This window comes from Pseudorasbora parva, chromosome 7 (assembly GCF_024679245.1).
Source record: "Pseudorasbora parva isolate DD20220531a chromosome 7, ASM2467924v1, whole genome shotgun sequence".
In the NCBI taxonomy this organism is placed as follows: domain Eukaryota; kingdom Metazoa; phylum Chordata; class Actinopteri; order Cypriniformes; family Gobionidae; genus Pseudorasbora; species Pseudorasbora parva.
Window position 1 is genome coordinate 46644524 of NC_090178.1, and position 22499 is coordinate 46667022.

Consider the following 22499-nt stretch of genomic DNA (forward strand, 5'->3'; position numbering starts at 1 on the left):
CCGCTCACTCAATCGCTTCAGTTGCTCCAGATGAGTATTGTTGGTCTTACAGGGCTTATATTTCAGTGTGGGATTGTGTTTATTGCTCAGATTTTGAGCTCAAACACTTAAAGTGCGCACATAAAGCCGCCTCTCAGCACTAAACTGAGCTCTTTTTTTTGCACTTAAACGGTCAAACACACAAAATACTGTCATAATGCCGGTCTTGGCCAGTATTCACGTAAACACAGTCAGTTCTGTTTGAAGTGAACATAAACAGTAGAGAAAGAAAACGCATGTGTATCAGTGTAATGGATCTGTGCGTCCGCTCTTAAAGTGACAGCAGCCTAATAAACCTGCTGCCAAATATTGAGATAATATTAAAAATATCTATATGGCCGTTTTCTCCATGGTATCGATGTTAAAACTGTGGCTAGTGAAAATGCTGAGTGGTACTTTGGAAAACCACTTGCCACAGTGGCTGCTGAGCTAAAATGTTAATCTCAAGGCCTGTATTCAGCAATATAATGGTATCATAAGTTTTGGGTGAACTATCTTTAATTTTAAGTAGGACATAGGGTGCCATTCTACAGCATCATGATGAGCTGAACACTGCTCATTCACAATCCCAGGTGTGTTTTTCTGGTTAGACATACAGCAGGCGTCTCCGTTTGACTGAAGCTGTAGGGATAAGACTGAGCAGCAAACATTACATCTGTGAGGGACAACAACCGGACGCTAACAGAGGAACAATGGAAGAACACACTGATGCTGTGGTCACAGCTGTCCTCAGGAGCACCTTTGGGCCACCCTGGGTCAAACCTTGTGCTAGGCGTACAGCAGGAATGGACTAACATCTCGTAACTTGTCCTGGATCACAAGCTCTTTGTGCACTGGAAGCATCAAGCAGTGACATTTTCTATACACACACACGGATCATCAGGGAATCACAAACACACGGATCATCAGGGAACCACACACACACACAGAGCCGTGGATCATCAGAGAACGACCTGGTGATTGTTGTTGTAACACTTTAGAGCACTTTATTATTGGCCAAACAACATTTAATTCAAACGTTGACTTAATCTTTAAAATTTGGCCACTTCTGTACAATATAAATATAACAGTTAATGTAATTACTTGAACAAGATAGTAGCATTCACAACATGCTAACTATTATTTTAAAATTGCAATGAAAAAAATATTTAGAAACATACTTTATGTTAGTGATTATGTTATTTTATAAATGATAGCAGAATGCTATGATATATTATGATTTTAAATAGTTTTAATATATTGTGCAGCCTTAGAAAACGATCTAATGTGGTAATTAGTTTCTTGTGCATGCACTTCCGTTATTTAATTTAACCCAATATTTGATGGAGGAATCTCATGAAATAATTTTATGAATATCACTTCACTTTGACTTTAAGAGCATGAAATACAATTTGCAGTAACTGAACAATATAACGCAAGCAGGTTTTGCCACAAACTCAACTATCACGAGAGCTGCTCACCTCCACAAGAAATATCGTCACGTTTTAGGATTCTATGAACTTGAACTTTCTATGCATACCAATAGACTCCTTATGTTTCATCAGTGGTTTAAGGATTATCTTTTTTTTTGTTGCCAAAGAGTCTTTGAACATGAACTATATATATATATACTGATCAGTGATGCGCGGGTCAATGTATAAACAACCCGCACCCGGCCAACATTTTCAACTAACCCGCCCGCAACTCGGGCTGCAAAAAAAGAAAGAAAATATTGTACCCGACCTGCATTTTTAAAAAAGTAGTAAATGCTCATCGTAGTGTCAATTTATTCATTTATTTTGTTTTATTTTCTTAAAGGGGTCATATAATGCCATTTTTGTGCAAGTTAATATGATTCTTTAGTGTCTAAATGAAAACCCTGTAATATACTTAAAATTAATATTACTGTAATTCTAATTTGTATTGTAAGAAAACACTCATTTTACCTGGTCAAAAACAGCTCTGTTTTCACCAAGCCATTTCAGGGAATACGGCTTTAAATTATAAATGACCCCGCCCCTCTGTTCTGTGGGCATGTGGAGCTGTTGCCTAGACAACAGTAGAGGCGAAAGAATGGACACATCTGTGCAACTTTATCAATTTTAACCAGAGTCAGACTCGAGACAAGATGACAGCTCCAACGAAATTCGACAATTAAGGGTAATTAGGACGTTTCTGAATGGTTGGTTAACGTAATGTCACTTTGATCTGTCTTTATGAACTGGCAGGGTAATGTTAGTGCGAATGCTATGTGTTTACTGATGTATTTGTTAGTTCACTGACCGATTGATGTTACACCTAATACAAATACATTTTTTTTAAAAAATTGTATTAACATATATGTTAATGTCAGTTTGTCAGTGATGTGTAACGTTATTTATATTCATTGTAATTAGAGGTCGACCGATAGTGGATTTTACCGATACCGATAGCTAGGTTGGACCACGCTTGCCGATAACCGATTAATCGACCGATAGTTTTTAAAAAGCTACTAGATTAAAATAAAAAAATAATAGTAATAATAATAATAATAACAAAATCATATTTACATATGCAATTCTAAATTGCATATGTAAATATGAATATATTAAAATGACAACTTCTGATAGAAAAAAATCTAAAGAAAATAACTAAAACATTAAAATATTACAAATAAATGTTTCTTTAGCTATAACCTAGAAACATGTAAGTGAATGTCAGGTCACAGACTGCAAGTCCCATTTGTTAGCAAGGATTTATTAGCTTATTTAGCTAGCTTACATGAATGATATGCAATATACATTTTACACCGTGTAATAATAGTTGAGCAATACAATCGTATCTTAATCATTCATGTTAGTTCATAAAAAAAGGTTAACAGATAAAACTAACATTGAATAATACTACTACAGCATTTATTAACCTTACTTAATGTTACAAATGGAATACTGGATATAATGTATTATAATGGATTACTGTATTATATTAAGTGTCATTTCAAATAAATCCAAACAGTTTGCTTTTTTAGAACACTTGACGGTTTTCTGATCAAAATAACAAAATATGTATTGAAATCGAATGCGTTTCTGATGTGTTTACATTTCTGTCGGATGCATGACCATACAGTCTGGTTTCTTACATCACTAGTTGTTACATCGCTTTAACTGCTTGAGGTAAATGTTACTGCTAATGCTAATGTTAGCGTCCTCTCAGCCTCGATGACAAAGTAAAGTACATCCATACTGCTGTTCTTTCGCTTCTAAAGCATCTAGTCACCAAAAAAATACTTTATAATGATTTGGCAACATGTACTGAAGTCTTCTGTATTCATACCGTTTCCCTTTCGCTGTTTTAAACGCGCGTCAGATGTGTCAGCACGCTCTGTGCAGTGCGCTGTGAAGCGCGCAGCCTCAAGTGTTAATGTAAACAGTGATAGTTTTTTATTTGGCCTCTAGAGGCCGCTCTCGCGCTATATAATGCCAGCAGACCCTTCTCAGAACTCTCCTAGGCTACGGTGTAATGACAGCACCCTTCTCAGCCCCTCCCGCAACGGACGCAAACTGGAAAAACTATCGGTATTGATTTTTGACGATAACCGATTGTTTCACCAATCAGCTATCGGTGCCGATTAATCGGCAAATCCGATGAATCGGTCGACCTCTACTTGTAATAACTGTTACAACACGATTTTCTTTGACAGTAACAGACACTGTTATAAACCATCTACATAATTATGCTTTGTGTAGTGTTACCACGTCCACGTTAACTTTAAAACCAGCGTACAAAGTTTGTAATAACACAATAACCATAAGGCGTTTTCATTATCAACGAGGGATTATGAGAACGTCATACATAGAAAGCATGGCATAATTTAACCTACCCACTTTAACCGCATTCATTGTGAAGCGTTTCAAGTTACACCCACTTCTGGAGGGGCAGCAGGAACACGAATAGCTGGTACAGATCTGAATCCTATTCAGGAGCAGCTTCTTAGCAAAACCTGCTTCATACTGACCCTCCGTTATAAAGCAGTCTGGTGAGAAATGCTTCGCGGTTCGCACAGACATAAAAGCATCGACGAAAACAAAACTCAGCCAGTGTGTCTTGAGCGGTTCGGATTTAGGAACATCGGAATGACGGCTGTGTTCATTACACCCAAGAACAGAACACTACAATCGCTTAGACACCATTCTGCTCCAGCATATCAAAAATGGCGGACTATGATGACGACAGCTTGAGCTCGCTCAGGGCGGGTCTGAGGTGAAACGCTGCTGTCAATCAACAGTCGTGGGCGGGGCTTGTGTGACGTCCAAACAAGAATTGAGACAGGGGAAAACATAAGGAGATTAAAAAAACAACACTTGATGGATTTTCATCATTATAGGATGGTTGTGTACAGGCACTGCCAACACACATTTCTATACAATCAGCTTGTAAAAGTGCAACTCTTTAGATGCTGCATGTGTTTATCCAGTCTAATCGAAGAGTGCGTCTCTCCCCCGACTTCCTCAACAGAAATCCCACCCCTTTCAGAAAATACATAAATCTGACATTACTGAGCTATATGCATTTAAAAATAGCCTATTAAAATGGTACAATGGCATTGCTCAGTTCAGCGTAGCGTGTTGGGAAATCAGGCATTTTGTCCCGCGCCAGGAAAGGGGTTAATAGGGCTATAAGGTGCCGTTGGTGGCCTAAAACACAAGATTAGCCGACTTATTTTTAGCTTTCCTCGCGCTGTGTAGTAATAATATTGAATCAGCCTTCCCTGAGTTGAGCTGGTTTCTTCTCGACCTGCGGAGCTGAATGTGGCTCACTAGCTGCACTTATGCTGGAACGGATACTAAACTGTGTCTAGTATTATATAAATTACAAAGGTTCAATTGGCATTATTTCAAATGACCTGATCGACCACGATCCAAATATCATAAATATTTTTGGATGACTTATAACCGCGGTGACCGCAGGCAGCCGCTCATTTTGGATCATCACTGATACTGATAGATTCCTTCTGATCTATACACACGAGATCTCATCACACACCTAGTTAATAGTTCAGCATAATCCATAACAGGTCAGCAGTTTCCTACAGTATAGATGACTAACACATGCATGTTATGGAATATGTAACGGCCGGACAGAATGCCGGACTTTTAGAAGTGTTTGTACCTGAAGACGTAGAGATCCTGCTTTTCAATGTGAGGAAGTGTGAGCAGCGAGGAATCGTGAAGCCATCTGGCCTGAATGATCATCTGCACCAGGTTACAAATGCTGAGCGCAGACACGAGCCATCCTTCATTAGCCACCACATCCAGCATAGCCTGCAGAGACAACAGCAACACACACTCAATAGGGTTTACTCAGCAGCAACACACACTCCATAGGGTTTATTCAGCAGCAACACACACTCAATAGGGTTTACTCAGCAGCAACACACACTCCATAGGGTTTACTCAGCATCAACACACACTCCATAGGGTTTACTCAGCAGCAACACACACTCCATAGGGTTCACTCAGCAGCAACACGCACTCCATAGGGTTTACTCGGCAGCAACACGCACTCCATAGGGTTTACTCAGCAGCAACACACACTCCATAGGGTTTACTCAGCAGCAACACGCACTCCATAGGGTTTACTCAGCAGCAACACACACTCCATAGGGTTTACTCGGCAGCAACACGCACTCCATAGGGTTTACTCAGCAGCAACACACACTCCATAGGGTTTACTCAGCAGCAACACACACTCCATAGGGTTTACTCAGCAGCAACACGCACTCCATAGGGTTTACTCAGCAGCAACACACACTCCATAGGGTTTACTCAGCAGCAACACACACTCTATAGGGTTCACTCAGCAGCAACACACACTCCATAGGGTTTATTCAGCAGCAACACACACTCCATAGGGTTTACTTAGCAGCAACACACACACCATAGGGTTTACTTAGCAGCAACACACACTCCATAGGGTTTACTCAGCAGCAACACACACTCCATAGGGTTTACTCAGCAGCAACACACACTCCATAGGGTTTATTCAGCAGCAACACACACTCTATAGGGTTTACTCAGCAGCAACACACACTCCATAGGGTTTACTCAGCAGCAACACACATTCCATAGGGTTTACTCAGCAGCAACACACACTCCCATAGGGTTTACTCAGCAGCAACAAACACTCCCATAGGGTTTACTCAGCAGCAACACACACTCCATAGGGTTTATTCAGCAGCAACTCACACTCAATAGGGTTTTCTCAGCAGCAACACACACTCCATAGGGTTTATTCAGCAGCAACACACACTCCATAGGGTTTACTCAGCAGCAACACACACTCCATAGGGTTCACTCAACAGCAACACACACTCCATAGGGTTTATTCAGCAGCAACACACACCCCATAGGGTTTATTCAACAGCAGAACACACTCCATAGGGTTTATTCAGCAGCAACACACACTCCATAGGGTTTACTTAGCAGCAACACACACTTCATAGGGTTTACTCAGCAGCAACATGCACTCCATAGGGTTTATTCAGCAGCAACACACTCCATAGGGTTTACTCAGCAGCAACACACACTCCATAGGGTTTACTCAGCAGCAACACACACTCCATAGGGTTTACTCAGCAGCAACACACACTCCATAGGGTTTACTCAGCAGCAACACACACTCCATAGGGTTTACTCAGCAGCAACACGCACTCCATAGGGTTTACTCAGCAGCAACACACACTCCATAGGGTTCACTCAGCAGCAACACACACTCCATAGGGTTCACTCAGCAGCAACACACACTCCATAGGGTTTATTCAGCAGCAACACACACTCCATAGGGTTTATTCAGCAGCAACACACACTCTATAGGGTTTACTCAGCAGCAACACACACTCCATAGGGTTTACTCAGCAGCAACACACATTCCATAGGGTTTACTCAGCAGCAACACACACTCCATAGGGTTTACTCAGCAGCAACACACACTCCATAGGGTTCACTCAGCAGCAACACACACTCCCATAGGGTTTACTCAGCAGCAACACACACTCCATAGGGTTTATTCAGCAGCAACTCACACTCAATAGGATTTTCTCAGCAGCAACACACACTCCATAGGGTTTATTCAGCAGCAACACACACTCCATAGGGTTTACTCAGCAGCAACACACACTCCATAGGGTTCACTCAACAGCAACACACACTCCATAGGGTTTATTCAGCAGCAACACACACTCCATAGGGTTTATTCAACAGCAGAACACACTCCATAGGGATTATTCAGCAGCAACACACACTCCATAGGGTTTACTCAGCAGCAACACACACTCCATAGGGTTTACTCAGCAGCAACACACACTCCATAGGGTTTACTCAGCAGCAACACGCACTTCATAGGGTTTACTCAGCAGCAACACGCACTCCATAGGGTTTATTCAGCAGCAACACACACTCCATAGGGTTTACTCAGCAGCAACACACACTCCATAGGGTTTACTCAGCAGCAACACACACTCCATAGGGTTTACTCAGCAGCAACACACACTCCATAGGGTTTACTCAGCAGCAACACACACTCCATAGGGTTTACTCAGCAGCAACACACACTCCATAGGGTTCACTCAGCAGCAACACACACTCCATAGGGTTCACTCAGCAGCAACACGCACTCCATAGGGTTTACTCGGCAGCAACACGCACTCCATAGGGTTTACTCAGCAGCAACACGCACTCCATAGGGTTTACTCAGCAGCAACACGCACTCCATAGGGTTTACTCAGCAGCAACACACACTCCATAGGGTTTACTCAGCAGCAACACACACTCCCATAGGGTTTACTCAGCAGCAACACACACTCCCATAGGGTTTACTCAGCAGCAACACACACTCCATAGGGTTTATTCAGCAGCAACACACACTCAATAGGGTTTTCTCAGCAGCAACACACACTCCATAGGGTTTATTCAGCAGCAACACACACTCCATAGGGTTTACTCAGCAGCAACACACACTCCATAGGGTTCACTCAACAGCAACACACACTCCATAGGGTTTATTCAGCAGCAACACACACCCCATAGGGTTTATTCAACAGCAGAACACACTCCATAGGGTTTATTCAGCAGCAACACACACTCCATAGGGTTTACTTAGCAGCAACACACACTTCATAGGGTTTACTCAGCAGCAACACGCACTCCATAGGGTTTATTCAGCAGCAACACACTCCATAGGGTTTACTCAGCAGCAACACACACTCCATAGGGTTTACTCAGCAGCAACACACACTCCATAGGGTTTACTCAGCAGCAACACACACTCCATAGGGTTTACTCAGCAGCAACACACACTCCATAGGGTTTACTCAGCAGCAACACACACTCCATAGGGTTTACTCAGCAGCAACACACACTCCATAGGGTTTACTCAGCAGCAACACACACTCCATAGGGTTTACTCAGCAGCAACACGCACTCCATAGGGTTTACTCAGCAGCAACACACACTCCATAGGGTTCACTCAGCAGCAACACACACTCCATAGGGTTTACTCAGCAGCAACACACACTCCATAGGGTTTATTCAGCAGCAACACACACTCCATAGGGTTTATTCAGCAGCAACACACACTCTATAGGGTTTACTCAGCAGCAACACACACTCCATAGGGTTTACTCAGCAGCAGAACACACTCCATAGGGATTATTCAGCAGCAACACACACTCCATAGGGTTTACTCAGCAGCAACACACACTCCATAGGGTTTACTCAGCAGCAACACACACTTCATAGGGTTTACTCAGCAGCAACACGCACTCCATAGGGTTTATTCAGCAGCAACACACACTCCATAGGGTTTACTCAGCAGCAACACACACTCCATAGGGTTTACTCAGCAGCAACACACACTTCATAGGGTTTACTCAGCAGCAACACACACTCCATAGGGTTTACTCAGCAGCAACACACACTCCATAGGGTTCACTCAGCAGCAACACACACTCCATAGGGTTTACTCAGCAGCAACACACACTCCATAGGGTTTACTCAGCAGCAACACACACTCCATAGGGTTTACTCAGCAGCAACACACACTCCATAGGGTTTACTCAGCAGCAACACACACTCCATAGGGTTTACTCAGCAGCAACACACACTTCATAGGGTTTACTCAGCAGCAACACACACTTCATAGGGTTTACTCAGCAGCAACACACACTCCATAGGGTTTACTCAGCAGAAACACACACTTCATAGGGTTTATTCAGCAGCATCGTCTTATGGCAAGCAGTGCTGGGTACTAGTTACTAATAACATTTTCAATAGTGTATTTAGATTACTGTACACAACACTCTCTCATTACTTTCTGAATCCTATATCAGCCTCGACTAGTTGAGCGATTCAAGGTTAGACATGAAACGGCTCTTTTAATTCATTCAAATAAATAATATAAAACTACAACAATTAAAACATGCACTTTAAAGTTAGACTTAAAATGTTGATGTTAATTCCACTATTGTGCTATAATTGTATTTAGTTACATCAGAAGTAACTAATTAAATTACAGAAAAAATAAGAGCAATCCCTTACATTACTTTACAAAAAGTAATTAAATTACAGTAACTTAGTAACTAGTTACACCCATCACTGATAAAATATGTTAACTTTATCCAAACAGAAAGAACAGCTGCTTTACAATCTGTTTTAGAAGATCATACCTGGAAGCTCTGTGGCTTTACCAAAAACGGATCAATTGATGGCCTTTATCTTTTCTCATACGCTTAGATAAACTGCCTGATGCTGATGCTGAGTCCAAGCACTCACTGGCTGAAATCAGGCCATTAAGAATATCACCCAATGTCTTTATTTATACGCCAACCCTTCTTCTGCGTTTCCTCAGGCTCTCCTGTCACTCTCTGTTCCTCTCGCGAAGGTTAAAGTCAGCTGCGCTAACAAACTTAATTAATCAAAAAGTCATTTCCTCTGTAACTATGAGAAAAAAGCACCTGAAGAGCACCGGAAAGCCCTGCAAGTTAATCAAAATGCTAATGCAGTACAAATTAAAGTTGTGATTAACATTTCACAGTAGCTGCTTGAGTAAATCGAGGACAGACACGGGATGATACGACAAACCTTTCCGGAAGAAGAGACGGAAAGACAGACACAGACTGAAGAAACGACAGTTAATCAGATTGGCCAATCAATAACAGACGACCGGCAATAAAGGAGGACGGCTGGCTAAATATCCAACTAGGGCCGGAACGATATGACCTAAAATCTCAAATAATTGAACATTTCACCTCGATTACGATTAATGAATGAACATTTCGCTCTTTTTTTGCCCTCACAGTTCACTGATAACGTTTGTACTGTAAATATGTTCAACTATTAAAGGTGGGATATTTTTGTTCTAATGAAAAAGTGTATTTCTTTGTGATTTTAAAATACTCACTTTCAGCAGTTACTGTCTGTCGTAACATTTCTTACACAACGGCTGAAACCGTTCTATTAAATATATTCACAATATTTGTGATCAAATAAATGCAGACTTGGTGACGCCATTCAAAGACAATAAATAATCTGATCAACCTCAAACTTTTGTAATAACCTTTAAATAATAACTCGCACAGTCTATAATTCATGCCAAGTGCAGAGAGAGCGAGCAAATAAACGCTAAAATGCAATCAGCCCGGCTAGGCATCATGGGAAGGGCTCACTCCCAGACATCACTGAGCTCAGCTGTGTAAGAGATCGAATGCTATGCCAGCAACATGGTCACAGCAGGAACCCAGAAAAGTAACCACATCATGTAGAAGCATAGCCAATCACTCCCAGACACACACACACACACACACACACTCTTGGAGCGGCCGTAGAGAATCACCGTACAGATCTGCACACATGAGCACAATCTGTCCAGTCCCCGGCCAGTGGAAATCAAGAGTGCGGTCTCAGGCATGGCCGATTGTGAGCAGATTCGAAGGTGAGCCATCAGGCATGAACAATCGACATCAGGTTGCTCGGCCGGATTAGGCAGCGCAGGCGTTTTTATGGCTGCCCCTGGGGCGAGTGTTTTATGACGCTTTAAACGACCTCACAGTCGAATATCCATAAATCATTTCCACACTTCAGCCACTCAGTGTGTTGCACTGTGAGTCTGTTTACACACGTCAGAATAACACCGGATGGCAGGGCAACATTAGGATGATGTCTAATAATAATTCACAATATATGTAGGACATTTGGCCTACACACACACACACACACACACACACACACACACACACACACACACACACACACACACACACACACACACACACACACACACACACACACACACACACACACACACACACACACACACACACACACACACACACACACACACACACACCAACACACACACACACACAGTTTGAGGAAATTTCACCTTCTCCTGTAATACCTGTGTCATACCCATGTCATTATACACATTTGTGTCCTCATATGTCACAAAAACATGCCCACACACACACACACCTGGCAGATGCGGATGGCGTTGTCCAGTGCGGTTTTGGTGTCAGTGCTGTAGTCGCTGCAGGGCAGCTGAGCGCGGCTGAAGTGGGCCTGCATCAGCAGGTGTGTTTTAGTGTGTGCGCTGTCGTAGGAGTGAGGGTTCACCGCCAGGGGGAGCCGCTGAGCCAGCTCGCTGTTCAGCTGGTCCTCGTTGTGGCGGACGGGGAGCTCGGCGTACTCCTCTGCTTCCTGTAAACACACACACACACAAAGCAAAGTAAGTAAACTGCTGCATCTGGAAAGTTGATAATTTGCACGTGTTTTTAAGCCTTGGCAATTTAATATTCAAGCGCAAGATGATGCGAAAGAGAACTCGTGTGTGAAGTTGTGTAAGCGCACACATCCGAAGCACGCGCCCTGAACGTGCAAATGCTAAATTGAGCTCTCTTTCACGTCTTCTTGTGCTTGAATGGACAAAATTACATTCAAAAATGCTGGTCTTGGTGATTATCCCAGTAAACGTTGGTTATATCTTAAGCGAACATAAACAGTTGAGAAATAAATCACGTGTACAAGTGTTAATTTTGAAACATAATGTGGGTTTTTTTAATTATAAAAAAAAAAAAAACATTTTATGAAGCAAATCTGCGCTGCTGAAATCAGAACTTCCCCTCGGGGACAAACTAACTAACTAACTTTATATTTCGTTTTAATCATATTTTAGTCACCTTGTTTTTAGATTTAGTCGTGAGTTTAAATTGTAATGCATTAATTGAGCATTTAAGCATTACAAAACCGACTTTTACTTCACTGTAAACCCTAAGGCCGCGAAACCCGGAAAACTCTTAAATCATTTTGCTCCATTATTATTATTGCTTGTTTTCATCTGATGACGACACGCAGAATGTGGCGGTTGGTCTGTGTTGTATTTGTCCCGCCCCTCCTTCACTGTGATTGGACAGCTGGGTGAAGAGTGACAGTGATGAGCGCTGCATTTTACTCAAAGTTGAACATTCTTCAACTCTCGGCGACCAGTTAAAAACGCTGAGCGCTCAGCGCTTGAGCGTGAAATACTCGCTCAGCGCCTCGTTACGCTCCAGGCGTTCTAAAAACGCGACGCTCTCATTGAAAACAATTGAAAAACGCCAGCCAGCAGCGTGTAAAAAACACTTTGGTGGACACACGGCCTAATGTTGTCTTTACTTAAACAAATCAAGTAATCTTGACTAAATATTATTAGTTTAGTCCAAAAACTCAAAAATATAAGTTAGTCTAACTTATTAACTTACAAAATGCATAAACTCAAGATTTCAAGTTGTATGAACTCAAAATCATAATTAATCATAAAATAGTTCACTCTGGTCTTGCTTTGATGTGATTGGCCATGCCAGGGGTTTTGTCTGGCAACAAGAACTAATTCACTGATTGGAGGACATTTATAAAAGGCGGTCCTTTTCGTCTCGCATGATGTACTGAACTGGTGTACCAAGTTTGGTGAACTTAACAACTTAAGTACAGTGAACGTGAGCACCAAGTTAAGTGAACCTAAATATACAAGTTTTGGGAGACTCCATTACTCAAATGAATTGAGGGAACGAGTTTACTCAAATGAATTGAGTTAAATCAACTTATTAGGGTTTTCAGTGTTGAATACATGTTAAAACTGACATTTTGACATAACTGATTTTGACATGAAAAATATGAAAAATACACGAAAGAGAGCTCAATTCACTTTTATTTTTTTTATTTTTTTAAAACATCGATATAGTTTTTATAATGCTGTATTTCTGTTTTAGTTAGTATATCAGGTTAAGCTAAAGCTTTTAGCGTTTATTTATTTCAAATTTCAGTTAACATTTATAAATACTGAAGATTTTTTAATGTTTTAGTGAACTATTATAACCGATACTTAATTGAATAATGTGTCAAATACTGTTTTTAGTCTTTCCTCCTGACTATGAATTAAATGGGAATGAAATTAACAGGCTTATTGTGTAAACAAAAACAAATATATAATGCATGACTTAATTATAAACAAGCTTGAAATACACCGGGACTCTTATTTTGAAACGCATGCGCCTTACTTACATTCAAGTACAGATGAGGGAGATAAAATATGCATTGTTACAACCGTCTAAAACATATTACTATATAAACACTGGAGAGTAAACATTGTTATTATTCTTTGGCATTAGTTACACAGGACATCGTTTCTGACAGGATCTCTTTTCCTGATCGTCCCTCCCTAACATTTTCCTCTCGTTTTTATTTGTTAAATATAAAATTTGTCATAGTTTTTGTCATCCAAAACTGTTTTTTATTTAGTTATCGTCTTGTTTTCCGTGCGGCTCTTAAAGTGACAGCAGCCTAATAATTCCTGCCGCTGTTTTTAATATTATTCAAACAACAAAGGACAATAACTTTTAATTTGACTGAATAACTTTTGAACCTTTACTAAAGATTAATCTTTATTTATTTTATAAAGTGCAGTATTATACTATACAGTGCTATTTTACATTTGATTATTCATTTTCTGTACCTGAAATAGTCTTAATGTAGACTTCCCTGAAAAACATGAAAAGCAGTGTTTATCTCTGTTTGTTCTATTGTTTTATGCTACTGCTCATAATTTGATTATTTGTTCTTGTTTTACTGACAGTTTACTCATTTTTGGTGTCACAACCTTATTTTTTAATGTTATGGGTAAAAAACAACAACAAAGACCATAACCAGGCCTACTTTATGTATTACTTTTTTGTAAGATGGGGCTAGTAACCATTTGAACCACTGGTCCAGGCCAGTAGAGGAAAAATAATAATAATAAAAAAATGAAAATAAAGAAAGAAATATTCGCACCCCTGGCACAACTTCCTAGCCTGACAAGCCTGACCCACATCAAGATGTTTGGTCTGGAAACTCACCATTGACGGCTCAATCTGAGGGGCGGATAAACGGTTGTCTTTCAAACTCCCTCTGCACGCGATAGGATAGCGCTACAACCAACCAGAGCAACGAAGGTGAAACAGAGCTCGTTGACAGATTAAGCATTCGCCGTATCCGGTCAGCAAAACTCTGAACACATCTTTTCTTTTTAAGAATGACTTCAGTGCCGTTCTTTGTTCTTTTCTCAGAGAAAAGCTTAACTCCAAGATCTTCCAGAGTCGCGGTCAAAGCTGATTCGAAAGACCGCCGTTCGCCAGTTTCTGTGTTTATTAGATACACGCAAACGCAACTCGGCCGTCATCATTAAGGCCCCGCCCACCGATTCTATGCACGATGTGATTGGCCCAGCAAGAGTTTGGCGAATACAGCTCAGAAGGGTATTGAGAGTTGCAAGACGACACTCACGGGCAGATTAGATTTGCTGCCGCTAGTGTGCGTCTAGATTTCTAGGCTAACGACTTCCTGCTGTAATAGTAACTGCTAAAATAAATTATCGGTCTCTTCATCTTAAGACGATGTTAGCCACCCCTCTTCTTTTTCAACATGTTCTCTCCAGTCGTCATCTCACAATCACTGCTGATGGAAAAAAAAACTTTTTTTCCAATGAATATCCGGTCTTAAATCAGAAATATATTGCATTATGGACTGCCACATCTCTAAATGGAGAGGATATTATTTGGTGAATCACTGAGACCTTGTCTTCTCCTGCTACACGTCAGTAACACACCGGCATGTTTAAACCTCAGCTGAGAGACAGAGCATCAAAATACAGAAGATAAAGGGATCAAATGTCCAGGGTTCAGTCTGTAAAAAGAAGAAAAAACTCCTTCCTTCCTTCCTTCCTTCCTTCCTTCCTTCCTTCCTTCCTTCCTTCCTTCCTTCCTTCCTTCCTTCCTTCCTTCCTTCCTTCCTTCCTTCCTTCCTTCCTTCCTTCCTTCCTTCCTTCCTTCCTTCCTTCCTTCCTCCTCACTCCCTCCCTCCCTCCCTCCTTCCTCCCTTCCTTCGAAAGTCTTAAAAAATAAAGTATATTTTAATAACAAAATCAATTAAGAGGTTTAACTAAATATATCCTACTGAGACTCATAGATTGAAAAAATAAAAAGTATTACATTGTTTTGAGAATAAGAAACAACTGAAATGTTATTAAGATTTTATGATACAATTGATATAATATAATTAGTGCTGGAGAAAAATGTATCAAAATTAATCGTGTCCAAAATAAAAGTTGTGTTATGTTAATATTAGTTTTGTTAATATTATATATATGTGTGTGTGTGTGTACTGTGTAGTGATCGGATTCCCAATATTTTTCCTGATATTTAAGCAATTTCCCATAATCGGGTATCGGTTTTGTAATATCGGATTTCGCCATGAATGGACGCTTTGAGAATTGCATACAAGCACGCTATTAAAGGACTGCGTCAACAACGGTGTTCAAAGGTAAAATAACCTGCATCCCTTAATTAATAAACTTTATTTATAGTCTCTCATTTCATTTCATAGACTGACACAAACATTCATTTTGATACTGTACTAGATGAGATTGACTCTGTAAAAAAAAGAAACAAACCCGCGAATACATCATAGCTATTATAATTCCAGAGAATATTCAATCTTTAGCATATTAAACAAACCTTTAAAACTGTAGTTTACAATGTATGCTTATATTTATGCTCATAGTTATGGGGAGTTAATAGACTCAACTCTGATTTATGTTCTCCATTTGAAAATATTAGACTTTATAAATGTATTTTGCCTGTTGTTAATATGGCTGTATTTATATATAAGAAGGTGAAACAGCATTAATGTTAAAAAGACTGCACTGTATTTAAAAAAAATGCATATTTTTTCGGACTATTTATTGATGTAAATGTATTTTGTTCTGTATGTAAGTGAGTGAAACTACAAAAATAACAGTGTTTAAAAAGCTCAGTTCAGTGCTGTTGCTGTAATTGTAAAAAACAGAAATAACAAACAAATATCGGTTCTATATATTGGGTTATCGGCACAAACATGCAAATAATCGGTATCAAGTTATAAAAAAAAAAATCAATATTGGTTGATCACTAGTACTGTGTATAAAATACACACACATGCATGTATATATTTAAGGAATATCTGCATGTATATATAATTTATCTTATATATAAATATATATTATTTATTTAAAAAAAAATATATATATATATACACATGCGTGTGAGAGTGTGTATTTATATATACATAATAATTATACACAGTACACACACATAGTACGTAAACACAAACTTTTATTTTTGGATGTGATTAATCATGATTAGTTTTCCCCCAGCTCTAAATAAATGTAAAAAATATATATATAATATAATGATAGGGCAAGAAGTCAAATGTAGACAAACATCTATAACTAAAACAATGTTTTTATATATATAAAAAATTCTTATATTCAGAATATACCAGTATATTTTTTGCTTCCAGTCAATGTTTTCTATTACTCGTCCTCTGTTAAACAGATATGAGAATAATGTTATTATTAATATTTTGTATTCTGTATGCATACTAGTTCCTGCGTTTAATGTGAATCAGTGTTTTCAGGACAGCTCCACCTGAACCAAACCATGCACACAGACTCTCATCTACGGTATGAAAGACATTAGAGAATGATTTGATATGCTATTATATGTTACACAATGTGTGAGTAAACATGGCCAAAATAGGGTTTCCCATTATATATAATTTATCTTTTCATCGTCTCTAAATTGCATGTGTTCTTTGGGAAACATGTAAAGAAAAAAGATGTAGCCATAATAATCGGAGTAACATTGTGGCAACCTTTTCATAATATCTCATAGAAATATGCATTTATACTTTCTTCCCTATTCACTCTTGTATCCCTAAAGTGTGCCCCCTAATGTATAAAACTGAGTGTATAAAACATGTGCTGGTGTATAAAACTGATGCATGTCTCATAACAGAAAGTCCTATTCTGATTTGAAACTGCACTTAAGTTGCCTTGAGATGCTAATTCACAACAAACAATATGAAGGGAAGACATTCAGTCAAATATCAGTCATATTTAAAGACCAAGGACATTTTTTTTTTTTTTACAGGACATACGGACTGTAAAACTGTGGCTTATATGGCCTCACAGAAATATAATGCCCTCTACTGAGGAAAAACTCCCGTGCTAGGGTCACGAGGATATACTTTATTGTATTATTGTAGTCATTTTATAGGAAATTTATGTAGTATGAGGAACACATTCACTATTAACCACTATTTGCCTCAATAAACTCCTGATTTACTGCTTATTAATAGTTAGTACGGTAGTTTTTGTAGCTTTAAGTTTAGGTATTGGTTCGGATTAAGGGATGTAGAATAAGGTCATGCAGAATAAGGCATTAATATGTGCTTTATAAGTGCTAATAAACAGACAATATCCTAGTAATATGCATGATAATAAGCAACTAGTTAATAGTTAATAACTGAACCTTACACTTTAACAAATTATTTAGAAAAAAGTAACCTGGTTGCCTTAAAATTTTGAGTTCATTGAAATTAAAATTGAGTTAATACAATGAACTTTTTTTTTTTTAATTCGACAACCTTTATTAAAAGATTTTGTAAGCATACTGGGTAGTTGTGTGTGTTTTATTTCTGATGGCGCAGTGAAACATGCCAAATAGTGCTATTTTATGATTTATCACATTTATAATGTGATTCAGACACAATAATATTTTGAGTTTCTATTTATTAAACAAATTTCCTTCATTGTATCAACTCAAATTTTTTATTTCAATAAACTCAAAATTTTAAGGCAACCAGGTTACTTACTTTATTAAGTTAAACCAACAAAAAACAACATAAAATGTTTACAGTGTAAAATAAAGTGTTACCGAAATTTGTTTCAACCCTATTAAAAATCGTGGTTAGCCTTAGGGTTAGGCTTAGTAGAGATACAATGGCTGTTAAAATCAAAGTGTACTAAATTTCTCACTTTACTGACAGAACGTCTTCTGAAAATGGTCTTACGTCACACAATTACACATAAATACAAAAAACCCTTCCTATTGTAAACAACACATTACTAATAAATTTAAACTATTAGATAAGACCACTTTAAAACACTTATTTGTTTTTATTAACTCAATTTTTTTTAAATTATACTTTTAAGATATTAAGAAAACTCATCTCTTCCATAAGCATTTAATCTTATCATAAAAAAACAAACAAAAAAATGTGAACTCCTCCTCCTCTATTTGTATCTTTTCCCTCCCTATTCTAGCTTATGCTACTCTGAGTAATGTCCAAATCTTTGGCACTTTTTGCATTTCTTCGCCTCTTCATGACGGATCGCTTCCTGTACTCCTCAGTTGTAAGTCGCTTTGGATAAAAATGCCTTCTAAATGCATAAACGTAAATGTAATATTAACACTTCAAAAATGTTGTTCCGTACATTTGAGAAAAGTAAAGATAGTTTGTCTTATAATAACAGTCCTAACAGGGTTAAGCTTGATACTAAAATTGTCCGAAAAACGATATGATTTTGTATTCTTTGAAAAGAGCCCAAATAAATGTTACTTTTTTGAGTGCCACAATTTTAATGGAAAGTTGTAATTTTTGTAAAAGGCTGTAAATGATGCAGGGACAGAGCTCAAACCGCAGGACGTTTATATGCATGCATTTATCTAAACCAACTCTCAATGCGTCGCATGAATATGGCCATACTCCACCACCTGAGCTACTGGACACACAAAATGTCTTCAGTTAACAGTTTATAGCTTTGTTGTATCGTTTTAATTGCCGGTTACAATCGAGAAGGTCAAGACCACGGTTGGCGGGACGAGGGGGGCTGGTGTAGCTTGACTCGGTGTCTCATTATGAACCGCTCCACGATAATTAGAGGACAATAAGGGTGAATGGGGGGCTGATGGGGGAGGCGTCCCGCAGAGGGGTCATTTGTTGCTATTGAATGACTGGTTAGAGTGAAAATGGGGGTTCTGCCCACCTCATGTCAGGCTTTTGTTAAGCGACCGGTGCGAGCGTTAGACAGCGAGATGTAATGACTGAGTGGTAAGTGGATAATCAAGCCTGAAACATGGAGCTGTGAGGATCAGTGATTTATCCCTGCTGCCTCCGGCGTCATTACCACATTAACATGTGCTCTTTTCCTATTACTGACACACAAACACGCCCACATTAACATTCACAGACATGACTCAAAGCTCCTCTCGTCTCGCAAACCTTCTGTATTTTGACCAGTTCAGCGGATGAATATTTCGTGGCGATGTCTTTATCATCAGGAAATCTGACACGGCCTGTGCTAGTTTGTTTGCCCAGGTCACACTCTCCATTTTTCACTCTTTAAGGAAAGTTAGGGATAAATCTCTAGAATGATCGTCTGTAAAAACGTCTTTGTTGCTGCTTGTACAGTTAATAATAATGAATAATTAGTTAGTAACATTTATATAGCGCTTTTCTAGGCACTCAAAGTGCTTTACATATAGAAAGGGTAATCTCCTCAACCACCACCAATGGTTATAACAAAAGAGCAACTCATCTCGCACTAAATTTTAATAGGACTAATATTTTTCATTATTCATCATAGTATTACAAAGCCAGGACCTTTAAGATATAATCTTACGGGCAAAAACATCCTCCAGGATTAGCCACAGAGAGCAGAACGTTATAAAAAAAACATTTATGTTGAAGCCATGATTAACAGAAGAATATTAAGCACAATCTTGTATTTTTTCTTTCTGTTTTGTATATTCTTTTATATTTTATTGCCTTGTCCTTTAATATAAATTCTTGTATATTTTATGGTCTTTGTAATTTATTATCAGTTCCCCTTCCTAATACAGGGGATAAAGTGAGATTCCGTTTGTACCGAGTATATATATGATGTACCAATATATATAGGAGTATATATATGATGTACCGATATATATAGGAGTATATATAGGATGTACCGATATATATATGAGTATATATAGGATGTAGTAATATATATAGGAGTATACATAGGATGTACCGATATATATATATGAGTATATATAGGATGTAGCGATATATATAGGAGTATATATAGGATGTACCGATATATATATGAGTATATATAGGATGTAGTAATATATATAGGAGTATACATAGGATGTACCGATATATATATATGAGTATATATAGGATGTAGCGATATATATAGGAGTATATATAGGATGTACCGATATATATAGGAGTGTATATAGGATGTACCGATATATATAGGAGTATATATAGGATGTACCGATATATATATATATATATACTCCTATATATATCGGTACATCATATATATACTCCTATATATATATATATATATATATATATATATATATATATATATATATATATATATATATATATATATATATATATATATATATATATATAGGATGTAGCGATATATATAGGAGTATATATATGATGTACCGATATATATAGGAGTATATATAGGATGTACCGATATATATATAGGAGTGTATATAGGATGTACCGATATATATAGGATGTACCGATATATATATAGTAGTATATATAGGATGTAGCGATATATATAGGATATACCGATATATATAGGAGTATATATAGGATGTACCGATATATATAGGATGTACCGATATATATAGTAGTATATATAGGATGTAGCGATATATATAGGATATACCGATATATATAGTAGTATATATAGGATGTAGCGATATATATATAGGAGTATATATAGGATGTACCGATATATATAGTAGTATATATAGGATGTAGCGATATATATAGGATGTACCGATATATATAGTAGTATATATAGGATGTAGCGATATATATAGGAGTATATATAGGATGTACCGATATATATAGTAGTATATATAGGATGTAGCGATATATATATAGGAGTATATATAGGATGTACCGATATATATAGTAGTATATATAGGATGTAGCGATATATATATAGGAGTATATATAGGATGTACCGATATATATATAGGAGTATAGGATGAATAATGACGATAGCCGGACAGATCTTGAAAGTGTTATTGTTGATGCAGTCATCAGCTGTCCATACGAGTGCTAGTTACCTGCAAACTCTAGAGAAAAGCATATTACACTATTCAAACAGCATCACAACATTTAATAAATATAATGGGTTTTGTGTACAAGCACGAATTTTGGCCGTTTTATGTCTTGAACTTTTAACTTTCAAACACTGTCAATGTTACCAATAAATCTCATATCATTTTTAAGTCTATAAATATTATACATAAATGAATAAATAATTCAATCGTGTTTATTTAATTAATGTCCAAACCCTATTTGCAATCATCAAAGTCCAGTAGTGTCCAAAAGCCATGTCCGGGGGTCATGCTTCTTTTTAATGACCATACACAGTCGATCAAAATATGATCAAGGAAACATTTTATTTTTAAATATTTTGGATATGAGGGAAAAACACAACACTAAAACTTGGTTAAGGTATTTATCGGAATAAATTATCTGGCAACTCTACAGCCACATGCAAGGGAAAAAGGAGAAGAAAAACATTTACCACAGCATAATAAGTTATTAATATTTGGTTGTTTTTCTCTTGTTTGTGCATGTGGTCATCGTTTCTTCGTATGACATCCTGGCCAAAAATGATCACGGTACAATTTGGCAGGTTTTATGGCGTTAATACCACAAATAAATCAATCTACTCCGAGTACAACTTTGCCACTACTTTACATGATTACACCTCAACAACAGGTCTAAGTGTGTACAGATACATTATAATGTTATATAGAATTAATTAAGTCTATACATTAAAAAAATGTTTTCTGGGCCAAAGCGACACACAATAATGGAAAAGGCCACCTTTTTAAATGTCAAATGGCTTAAACCTAAATGATACAGTTAAATGTTTTGTCTTTTTTTAACAAAGGGCCAGTCAAAAAGTTGGACAAAAACAGGTCAAAATAGAAATGATTGATGATTACATATTTGGAGACTAAAACAGTCTGAACCTAAACATTTGTGTGCATCAGCAATAACCATTAAATAAATCTC

General features: G+C 38.0%; 1 protein-coding gene across 1 annotated transcript in view; it reads right to left on the reverse strand.

Annotated features, from left to right (window-relative positions):
• The window catches only part of ascc3 (activating signal cointegrator 1 complex subunit 3), a 327642-nt gene that overhangs the window by 11946 nt on the left and 293197 nt on the right, over positions 1-22499 (reverse strand). The window contains exons 37-38 of the mRNA XM_067449368.1: positions 11523-11747; positions 5167-5318 (exon numbers count right to left, since the gene is read on the reverse strand). Coding sequence (XP_067305469.1) covers positions 5167-5318; positions 11523-11747 — 377 coding nt within the window. The remainder of the gene's footprint in view (positions 1-5166; positions 5319-11522; positions 11748-22499) is intronic.